A 12134-nucleotide genomic window follows, 5' to 3' on the forward strand; every position below is an offset into this window, starting at 1 on the left:
TTTTTCCCTTGTGCTCCACTTCAAATGATTTGACAAAAAAAACCTCCAAACCCCCTCAAAATTCATGATGTTTCATCCTGTTAGATATTCTTAACTGGTAAATGAAAACTTGATTTCTTCAGCAGAACAAAATCTACAGCCCAAGTAAGGAAAAGCATATGATTCACAGGTGGGAATAAGTGGGAGGGAAACACCAAGTAGTCAAAACCAATTCAATACTGACCCGAGGCGGTGCCTCTCTCTCATCTTTGTCTTCATCACACTCAAACGCCACCTGAGCACGCTGCTTCCGTTGTTCCTCCCACAAAGATGGATTGAAACTTTCGTTATCAGATATGAACATTACTAAAAAAAAAAAAAAAAAAAAAAAAAAAAAAGAGCAAATCTCATAAATAGGGTACATTATGCAAAATGAAAATCTTCTTTTTCTTTCTTTTGGATGGGATTTGTGTGCTTTTTTATGCATTCTAAAAAGATAAAGATACTTGCAGCACCATTAACTGGAGATTAGCTGCACTACCACTACTTAACTTGGCTGCATTTTCATAATAATAGAATTCCTGTAAAGTAAAAAACTTCATACACACAGCACTCAGACTTGAAAATTTCCAGCAGAACTCTCTGCTGCAAAGCATTTTTATTCATATATGTGTATAAATATGATAACATATTTGTATATATAGAAATGGAAATTGTACTTATAGAGGTTAATTAGACATTAATCTCTAAATATAGATATTACAGTGTTGTGGTCATATTACACATGTATAAGAGCATTTACCTGATTTCATTCAGTGAAACTTAAATAATGACTCAGAGACAAAACCCTCAAACCTGAGTGACAAAAACCTAAAGCCTTTTTACCTTAAAAACTTAAGGTAAACACATGATTTTGCAGAAGTTACAGAGAAATGACAGGAGCTTTATGAAGTATTTCTTGCTTAATTTTACAAATGAGAAAAAAATATTTTGGGTAACCACTGTCTCTAATTCTAACATTTCTCCATGCTGTGTGTTACTTCAGCCAAGTTCTACTTTAGCATGACAAATAGTCTAATAAATCTGCCACCACCACCCCAGCAAATGTTTTTCCTTCACTAGAAATGCCAAGACTCTTTATATTAAGTAGTTCCATATCTGAAATAGAGAAACACTTAATTACAGAGCTCAAGAAGTGCATTGGAGCATTTCTTACTCTGTGTTTATTGGGTAAATTTGTAATTTTGACACATCTAAAAATACTCAAAAAGCATTTACTACCATTGAAACTATTCCTGACCAAAAATTAACTTGGTAAAAGAATTTTTAAAACTTTAATATTTGAAACCTCTGAACTTTAAAGCTGTTTAGAATCACCATCTCAGAGGTAGATATTCTGCCAGCTTAAGCCAAACAAGCATCTCTTTCCTTGTGTACAGAAAGAAACACCAGCTTTGGGTAAAAAACCAGTTCAGATGGGGAGAACACTTTCAGGACTAATCTTGGACCTCACTCACGATTCTCACTTTCTACCAAATGTATTGCAGAATGAGAAGGCAATAAAATTGACATCCAATTTACTGTTTTTTATGATATTTTTGATTACTCCTCTCAGTGTACCCCAAACTTGTGCTGTGAACAGAAAATTATGCCACTTGCCAGCTTTTTTTTATTCTCATTGATAAGACACCCACCCCATTTCTGTTACAGAACCCTAAGTTTTTCCTTTTGCCTTCAGGAGAAAGGAGGTTGAGAAATAAAAAATTTAACTCTCCTTTTCTAATGCTTGAGGGTTACTTGTGGAATGTTACTTATTTTCCTAACTATTTTACAAGTGTGCAGAAATAACTATTCAGCAAGGTATTAATATTTTGGGCCTTTTATAAAAACAGTTCAAACTAAAGGCAAGCAAAATGCATAATTCTGGATGATTTTTTTCTTTTAAAAATAAAACATGGAATGTGATGTACTTTTCCAAAAATACGTACTTGGAAATGGAGGAAACGGAAGAAACATTTTGCCTAACATTCCATTACAAGAGAAGGAGATGTCTAAGGAGAATTTCACCACAAATTATGAAGCTCTGACACAATGCAATTGGTTGTCACACAGGGAAGCGGCAACCAAAGCAGAATGGAATCCCACCAGTCCATTCCTCACCTTGCTCACGGATACATTTTCCCATAGAATCTACTGATGAGTAGATTACATTAAGTTAGTGTTCTCTCTGTTCAGATGTCACTCTTCATCACTTCCAAGTCTACTTCAAACATGTACTGAGGTATTATCTAGTGAATTTCGTACTAGCTGGACAGTCACCTAATGGTTAATTTTACAAGTGAGCAGAATATTTCAGAAATTCTTACCATCCTCAGTCCTAGGTTGCTGGGGGAACATGTAATTAGTAAGCACTGTTTTCTGTGTGTCAGGGTCAGCTTCTTTTTGAAGAGGGATAAGTGGTTTAGACTACGAAGAGAACAAAAGAAGGATATATTTTGACAACAGATATTAAAAAAAAAAGTATGATTGACACATCACAGAGTAAGCCTGTCTCACTACTCTGGAGACTATATTGCCTTGTGTAAAAAAAAAAAAAAATGAAGTTATTAGCATGTCTGTCTTAGAAGATTGGTTTTGACTGAGAACTGAGACTCAGCAACAGCTTTAAGAGAAAAGCAAACACTGGAAACTAAAAAAACAACCCAATTTATTGCTAGGACTTGTTACTCTGTCAAAGGAGGCTGATCTGGAACACAAAGATTTATTTGGCCATTTAAAGCTGCAGTAAATCAGAAGAGGAAAACTAACTACTCAGTTTTTCATACTGACATCAGAATGAATATCCCCCAGCTCATACAAAAAACCATAGGGACTTCTTAAAATTAGTAAAAATTCTTACATTAAACTACATCTGAGGCTAGTGGATTTCTGGCAGTGCTGTAAACCTTAATGCTGTTCAGAAGATCAGCACAGTACAAAATTCTTCAATATACAGTGGAAGTAGAAGCCACAAACACAAAAGTTACTGCTTAATAGAAACTCAGACAATGACAATGTTCAACAGTGTGGCAAGAAATCCAGCTCAAAAAAGGTGTGCTAAGTTTCCCCAATGGCATTGCCATGGAATAAATGACCTAGTACTAGTTGATAAAGCATTAACTCTCCCACGTAAAAAAGCCTGAAAAAATAAAACAGGACCCCAGAAAACCAGCATCTGTGGAAACTGCATGGAACTTTGCTGGAAGTATGAAAGTCTCCAAAGACAGGTAGGCTCAGTGTTGTTTATTTCAGGAGAATCAACATAGGAATGTCAAGGAAGTATTGATACCAGTACACAATACTGGTCTCATTTTTAACAGATGGCTCTGCACTTTTCATATTTATTAGGAATAAAGTCAACAATAATTTATTCTTAATTTCTAAAAAGTGTACCTGATTGTCTGATAGCCACATAGCAGTGAGCTGCTGCAGTTTTGTAAAGGTGAAAGGCAAATTCTTCAGTCTGTAAATTACAACAAGAATTTATGTAAGTACACTTATTGATACCATTAAGACTGCTACTAAACAATCCTATGTTAGTCTATAAAAATGCCTAAAAAGGACATTTACAGATGCAGTTAAATTAATAACTGTTGACCACTGAAAGGCAGCAGCATTTAATTTAGATTCAAAGACATACCTGGAATTAAAACCAACTAAACAAGAAAAAAACACAAAACGAAGCCAAATATTTGCCCAGTTCAGCATGCAATTTAAAAAAATTAAAAGGTGACAATGTAACTTGAATTTTATTCAGGTCAGTGACTTGAATAACATTTTGAAGACAATTAACCCGAGTTAATTAATTTGAATCCTCAGCATTTTATCTCTCAATATACACACATGGCAATCAAAAAAAAAAAAAGTTCTATAGCTGAAACTTTTTGCTTTGGTTTTTTTTTTCCCAAGATACATGTCTGAGAAAGGGGATGCCCTGCATAGTGGATGCTCTGATATCCATGGACAAATGGAGGTACAGGTGGTCTAGTGGGAGGGAAAATGCTTATGCAAGGGGGTTGGAACTGGATGATCTTTAACGCTTCCAACCCAAACTATTTCATGAATCTATGGAACACAGAGAGGCTGGACTGGCAGAACAAGAGGGAGAACTCATATCTCCCAGTACACTTCCATTCTACAAATAGGCGATTCCTGAAAGAGGAATGTACTTTTAGTTTTTAATGACCACCTCTAATAAACAGTTTTACACAATTCTGTGATATATCCTCCGTATGCTGTTTTGTGTCCTCCATATGCAACACAAGAAGCTTTTAACTTCCAAATAAGAATTGAAGCTTTTATGAAAATAACCAAAATATTTCCCCAGAAAAATACATGCTAACAATCATAAGTATATAGAAACAATGATTCAAAGCATGTGCTATGTGCCATGTGCCATGTCATTAAAATAATGACAGCTTAATACAGTGGAACCGTAAGATCCAGAGTACAGCAAGGCCATTAAGGAAAGGTGTGGATTTTTTACAGGGGTATGCAGGGGTATGGTAGGACAAAGAGTAATGGTTTTAAGATGGAAGAGGATAGATTTACATTAGAAATTAGGAGGAAATTATTTGTGAGGGTGGTGAGAAACTGGCACAGGCTGCCAATGGAGGTAGTGGATTCCTCATCCCTGGAATTGTTCAAGTCCAGGTTGGATGGGGCTTGGAGCAATCTGGTCTAGTGGGAGGTGTCACTGCCCATGGCAGGGAGGTTGAAACTATGTGATTTTTAGGGTCCCTTCTAACCCAGACCACTCTATGATTATTGCATATTATACAACTCCTACTTGAATAAATGCATCCACAAACCTGTTGTCACTCAGATTGATGACTTTTAATTTCTGCATATCCCCCATTTCTTCAGGGAGGAATTCAAGCTTATTAGAATGCAGGAACAACACCGTTACATGCTTCCAGTTCCCAATCTGAAAAAAATCCAAAGTATTAATTCATCTTCACAACCCTAAAAATGCAGATTTTTACTGGTTTAAAACAGTAATCATAGCTATTTTTGCCTATAAAGTATAATTAGGTTAATCCTTACATATTAAACATTCTTTTGGTTTCAGTACAATAGCAACATATTTCTAATTCTTCCTTGAAAAAATCAGAATTTCATTAGTTGAAAACTTGTAATTTGAATAAATCTTTCTTTAAAAATATACACAAAGAAAATCTATTCAAGAATGATGAACTTGTTATCCAAAACCTGTTATGTAGTTCAAAACACATTAAAAAACTGCATTTTGCAGTGTTTAATTAAATACATACCTCTGATGGCAGTTGTGTTAAGAAGTTATGATCTGCAGCAAATGTCCTTATATTAGAGAGCTGCCCAATAGATGAAGGCAATGTTTCAATCTCATTAAAACTACAGTCCAGTTCTTCTACAGATATTAACCTAAAGAAAAAAAGTTTAAAATTACTCCACTGTACAGGTTACTTAATTCAACATTAAGTGAGTAACTTTTAAAAAGCTAATATAACTATTAATTAAAAATATAAAATTTCATTAAAAATAAAACTCTGAAATGCAAGAGAATTGAAATCCAAGAAAAATTTATTACTAATTGTCTAAAATGTGTTTTGGGTTGTTGTGTTTTTTTGGTTGTTGGTTGATTGTGGGTTTTTTTAAAATTTAAAATTTAAAAAGGAGATTTAAATCTCCTTTATACTATCCTCCTGAGAGAGCATTCAGTGAAAACAGAGGAGTCAGCTACCTCAAATGTTTGTGTACTACATGAAAATGTTCTAGTGCATGGCACTGAAAGCTTTCAGAATGGGACACATCATAGCCAAATAGGAGCTGAGTGCTTTCCATTCCAAGATTCAGAGACAGCAAACCTAAAAATCTGGCTGAGATGTATTTTGTAAATTCTGACAACAAATATAAGCTATATTAATTACGATACAATAAAAGAAATTGAAACAAATACTGTTAATCAGGATAGCTCAATTATGAACCAATTATTTTTGCCATCATTAAGAGTTTTAAATTATGAACACCAAAAAAATTATGTACACATTTAAAAAAATAACACCAAATGATATATGCTGACCAACAGGTGAAAATTCTCCTTATACTGTAAAAATGGTAAGTGGGAGTGTGTGTTTAGACCCACTTTCTATAGCCTTTTGAAAAGAGGCCCAATTATTTGCAGTATTTATCAGAGCCACACCCATGTTACTGCTAAACCAAATTTCAGGCAGCTGACTGCCTTTTTAAACATCTTGTTTTCTTTCCCATTCAGTTTTTCTTTTATGGACTGGTGGTTGCAATAATTCATGGTCTTTTGACACTAAATAATACAAAATGAACACATATGCTGCAAACTAGAAGAAAGATATAAAATCACTTGCTTTAATTTTATTAAGACATTAACATGTAGAAGAAATAAAAACAAAGAGATGTAAAAATATTCTGAAGAGGAGTCAGTGTTACAGAAAAGTGTGCAGAAAGGCAATCCTACATTTTATTCAGGTGAGATACCTACCCTCCTATGGAGTCTGGCAAATAAATTAACTGGTTTTCATCAATTTTTAATGTTGTTACCTTCTTCAAAGAACCTGTAATAAAATGAACAAGTAAACTAAAAAGGACATTTCAGCTAATTAAGCTTAGTTTACATTTACATTAAGGGAAAAAATATTACGGACAACCAACCACATCTGTATTCCCTGACATGCCTATGATGCTATATAGATAAGGAAATAAGAAGACAAGCTTACAGAACTGTCTGCCAGTTTACCATGTGCTATCCATGGCAGGACAGGTGGGTTTGCTGGGTAGGGTAGGGGGTAGGATAAAAATGTGGGTTTTTTCAGTCAGCAGATTCTCATCCATGTACAAAGTACTGCATGAGGTCACATAGGCTCCAAAATAAATACAAATTTTATTATTCAGCTATGTATTGCAGCTTTATCCAAAACTAGCTCTTCTAATCAACTGAAACATAGACTGAAAATGTCATCGGTCTTTTATCAAGAGTTCTGTGTCTAAATATAAGGTTCTAAGAATATGAATTAACCAAAAATACAAACCAATAGACTCTGGCAGTTGCTGAAGTGAATTACTGGATAACAGTAGGTCTTGCAGGCTTTCACAACCTGAAATACCTTCTTCAACTATTTCAATGTTGTTTTTAGAAACATCCAAGTAGGTCAGTTGTTTCAAAGTGCCCATGAACTACAAGAAAGAGAAAATTATGCATTTTAGGAAGTGCAAGTTAAATACAGAACATCCAGCAGATTTGACAACTGTCTCAAGTGTAATCATAGAATCATAGAACTGGCTGGGTTGGAAGGGACCTCAGAGATCATCGAGTCCAACCCTTTTACCACCGTGGCGGTTGCTAGACTATGGCACTGAGTGCCACATCCAGTCTCTCCACATCCAGTCTCTATGCCAGAGGAAAAGAGAAAACCTATTTATAGATCTGAAATACACTTTCATGCAAAATATCCAAGCTTTATAATAAAATCTTCTGTGCAGGTACACACAGTTCATGTTCTTCCACACACCCAGACATACCACAGCAATTCTTCAACTCACTGAAGTCAGCCTGCAGCAAATTCAACAGTTGGATCAGTTACCATGAAATCAAGTAACTGAAGCTTTAGAACAGACTTCAGACAGAGACAAATAATATAAGGCCCTCATTAGGCTCCAGTGAAGTCTTTTAATGTTTATTTTTGCCTACTGTGTAAAACTGTATCCCTCTTAGCCTCAAAAACAATTAAACCCTTGTTGTTTTGAACTGAAGAAACAAGCCAAAATATAAGCACGCATTACCTTTCCACATCAACCAAGGATAAACTTGAAGATTTGTGCATGCTACCCTACTATTATCTTCAAGGGAATGAGGCATTTTCACAAATACAGTTTTAATTTTACTGTGTAAAGTAGAAAAGTTTAATACATCTACTCAGCTCTTCAGGGAAGAATTTGTTTAAGTGAGTAAAAGACAGCAGACTACAAGCAAGAAAGCTTCATGTAAGGAGACTGCTAGTGATTTTAAGTCTGAAAGCATACCAGCTGTTTCCCAAATTTCAAATACTAGTTTACTAGATCACGAGCAGATGTTCAAAAGTACCATAATTCTCAGTTACGTCAGGAACCCAGGCAAAGTGAACAGAACATTTTCTCAGGAACTGGTTATGCTCCCTGTATAGGTATTGCACCTGAACAGGTATTGCTTGCTTTACAGCTGTTCCCAATAAAAAGGTACACAAGGTATTTTGCCCAGTAAAAATCTACACTGTATTTATCCTATAAATTCCTGCTTGCTATCTAACACAAAATAATCCTTTTATGGAAGGACTGGTCAAACCTAAATTTGATCCAGGATTTTTACCCTTTTCCTGAACTGGAACATAATTTTTACATGAGAGGTATATAACTTTCTGTGAAAGAAAAGCTGTGTACCCAGCTCTCACCATCAGTGACATTTTTCAAGTAGACTGGTTAAGCATTTAAGTGGCATCTACCTTTTGGTTTTAAGTAGCATTAAAATTACCTAGCAACTTTAATACAGATAATCACTGACAAAGCAAATACCACTGTAAGTTAAAATACTAAATTATTAACACAGTAAGAGCACTTACTCCTGGAATAAGCGTTAGTCTATTACCATCCATCCAAAATTCCTTTAATCCACTCAGTTGTTCAAGTACTTCAGGCTGTAAAGGAAAGCCATTTAAAAAGACTCAATACAAGAAAAGGTGAAAGGCAAAAACAACATCAGTGATTCAGTGATTCATCTGTTGTCTTATTACAACAGCTACATACGATTTTTTCCCTGGTTCTTCAAAGACTAGCCAGATAATTCACTATTTGAAATACAAATAAATTATAGATATACAAAAATCTACCAAGAACTTGATCGTAGAACTAAATAATCTTTATAGCAAGTGGTTTGCTTTCTTTTGTTTAGTTTAGTTTTTTACAGAAAGTATCACTTTACAGCAGGAGCACACAAAAAATAAATGTGTATAACTTCTTCCTTCACAGAGAAGGTCTAAAACCTCTTAAATTCCATCAACTCAGAAGACCTTCTTCAAAAACCACAATGACTTTGTGGATTTGGGGCAAAAGAAATTAGTTTCAATTTTCTAGCAACAAAGGCTGCATCATACAGTGAAGTGCACAATTGTGCTTCCACTACAGATTACTGTTAGAAGTAGCTTACATGTTGGGAATGACTTTCTTGGTAAACATCCTGACTGCATATGCTTTACTGATTAAACTTCCCTCTTGAGAAAGTAATACAAAGCAAGTGCTACTACACCCTCAAAACTGCAAGTTCAGATTCATGCAGAACCCAGTTTTCTTATACTGTATATGTTATGCATTCCTGAATAAGTTGCAGTCCTGACTCCCAGTAATTCATTTTTGAAGTGAAAATCTTAAATACCTTTTAGACAGTTCTTTATCCAAAAAAGAGCTTTCAAAACTTTTTGTGCTTTTACAAGAAGACCTTAATGAAGTAAGTTACCAGTAGTTGACTTGTAGCTAAAACACTTGCAAAGGTGAAGCAATTAGCTAAAAATATACCCAAGCAGGTAATTTTGCCTTGGCACGTTATTTTAAGGCTCCCACATGAACATCCACCCTCTATAGTGAATGTGGTAGCTGTGAAAATAGCTATAGGTGTAATAATACTAATGTACAACTCCTGAAATACACTTCTATATCTGCCAAACCACATAGCAAGGCAAATGTCCACGTCTGCATGACTTACTGATACACAGAGGACTGACTTTATTACATGGCAGGTCAGTATGCTCTGCCATACTTTCTTTTCAATTTCTTTATCTGGGAATGTACTTGTAGAAGCAGATAGATGTTAAGTGATTGTAAGCATAGGGAGTATTTGTATGTGAGATCACGAACAGAAAACACGTCGATCCAAGCTGAAGGAAGTATCTGAGCACCTCAACTGTAAAAACTATTTTGGACAATAAGCAAGCTTAAAATTAATAGTTTCTCTTCAATCTAAATAGTTTGTACACAATAATAAAAGCAGGTTATGCTTACAATGGCTTACACATGACTTGATGAAATAAATATATTATAACCAACAAATGCTTAGTATACATTATAAACCAATTATTTTAGTAACTGAAACAAATACTCCCATTATATTTTTTACCAGCAAAGTAATCATACTGTATCACAGAATGTTATTTTCAAATTGAGGAAAAACTTACTCATATTCCCTAGAATATGCATATAACTTCTAATAACAGGTTCTAGGAAGTAGTACAGGGCATACATATTTGCTCAGTAGTGGAACACTTAATCCTGGTATTTACATGTTCATATAGATTAAGAGTAGATTAAAGGATAAAGAGATTTCTAAAAGATACAAAGCACTGTTAGTAAGGCAAAACTCACCACTTCTGTGAATTCATTACTTCCTAAGTCCAGTCTCTCCAGCTGGGTCAGTCTGGACATGGTTCTGCACAGGAAGGGGATTAATAAGGAATTAGATTTAAGAAAATACCACTTACATCCAATCTTCCTGTATTCATGCAAATATATTATTTTAATCAGCATTAAGTAGTGATGGACTGCTATCTAAATAGGTCAAATTTTCACACACTGTTGAATCAAGCACATATCAATGATCACGCCGACTGCTCACTGTTGCACAGAGTACATCACAGCTCATCTACAAATCAGTTTACAAAAACTAAAGACTACTAGAGTAATCTCTATAATAAAGAGTAAGTCAGTGAAGTTATTATTCTTCTGAGTGCTTCAGCTTTTCACCTGCAGTCAAAATAAATCTTCTTAGCCGCCACAGGCTGGTTAACTACATGTTTTCCTTTACAAGAAAGACCACTGCCTAATAAACAGCTAAAACAGAGAAGACCACTGTTGAATCACTGTAACCAACAACACATTTCTCCCTCTCCAGGCTGCTGACAAGATTGCTTCCATATGGTATAGTCTGGAATCCTAATTATTTCTCTAATCCTACAAAAAATCAGAAAACTAAATTACTTTTCATGACATATCAACACTCTTTAAACCAACTTACAGCAAATATGAAATCAATGTCTGAAAAAATCCTTTATTTCAAGTGTGGCAACAGTTTTCTTCTGTTTAAGTTTCATTTAGTGACCCCACAGAAATTATGCACAACTGGACGTGGTGATGTAGAAGATCAGCACTTCAGACAACCTACCTGATATTCAGGTAGCAGTGCTACCTGATATTCTTTTCAAAGGGGCTGTGAATCCCTCATATGACATTATGTTCTGTGTTTACTTAATGACAGATTTCCACAGAAAAATTAGTATTATCTAAAGATATCAAATATAAACTGTAACCGTGTATATACTATAAAGTTCTAGAAAAACTAAGGGTAAGATCTTCTAAATAGTAGTCTTTTATATTACCAGAATATATGTATGAACACTAATATCTTGAAAAAACATTGGCATGAGCACAGGATGCTCTATGCAGCTATTCAAAGATTCAGGTGTACTTTGAATACACCATCACTGTTGATCTGAGTATAAAGTTAAAAAATAACATTCTATTAAACAATGCCTTATTTATTGAAAGTAAGTTAATGGGGTTATTTGTATTACTCATGAAATAAAATCCAAAAAGGATTACACTCAGATTTGTCTGTAGATTTGATTTTCATTACATTACAATTACTATGTTGGGGACAAACTAGGAGTTTGGCATAAGCAGGTAAAGACGTGATCAAGACAAAAGCAGAAGCTGGTTTTTGCATACATAGCATAGACGGACGTTAGGAAAAAGTCTTTAACTCACATTCCCACTATTTCAAAGAAGAAAAAGAAAAAAATACATGAGAGAATCTGAGAAAAAATTTCCTTCATTTGTTGAAGCTAATGAAGAGGATGATTATCAGTAAGTCAACTGATGAAATTAATATTCCAATTTTGACATAAATTAAAGTCCTTCTGAAATACTGCAAAGACTGAATTCCTCAAATCTTTGTAGGACCATGCCAATACCAATTTTAGTGCCATATGCTGCTTAAAAAATTGCCCCAGTGTATCTTCCAGAAGCACAACTGAGGACTCTCTTAAGGGATCCAGCATATCATTCTGTAGCTTTCAAAACGTTGT

General features: G+C 34.7%; 1 protein-coding gene across 13 annotated transcripts in view; it reads right to left on the bottom strand.

Moving 5' to 3' along the window:
* The window catches only part of ERBIN (erbb2 interacting protein), a 117010-nt gene that overhangs the window by 23395 nt on the left and 81481 nt on the right, over positions 1–12134 (bottom strand). For all 13 annotated transcript variants that reach the window (XM_030467997.1, XM_030467998.1, XM_030468001.1 and 10 more), the window contains 9 exons: positions 10417–10480; positions 8625–8699; positions 7062–7206; positions 6515–6587; positions 5292–5421; positions 4830–4945; positions 3412–3481; positions 2346–2445; positions 224–345 (listed from right to left, as the gene is read on the bottom strand). In XM_030467997.1, the coding sequence (XP_030323857.1) occupies positions 224–345; positions 2346–2445; positions 3412–3481; positions 4830–4945; positions 5292–5421; positions 6515–6587; positions 7062–7206; positions 8625–8699; positions 10417–10480 (895 nt within the window). The remainder of the gene's footprint in view (positions 1–223; positions 346–2345; positions 2446–3411; positions 3482–4829; positions 4946–5291; positions 5422–6514; positions 6588–7061; positions 7207–8624; positions 8700–10416; positions 10481–12134) is intronic.

The sequence above is a fragment of the Calypte anna genome, chromosome Z, assembly GCF_003957555.1.
Source record: "Calypte anna isolate BGI_N300 chromosome Z, bCalAnn1_v1.p, whole genome shotgun sequence".
NCBI classification, from domain to species: Eukaryota; Metazoa; Chordata; class Aves; order Apodiformes; family Trochilidae; genus Calypte; species Calypte anna.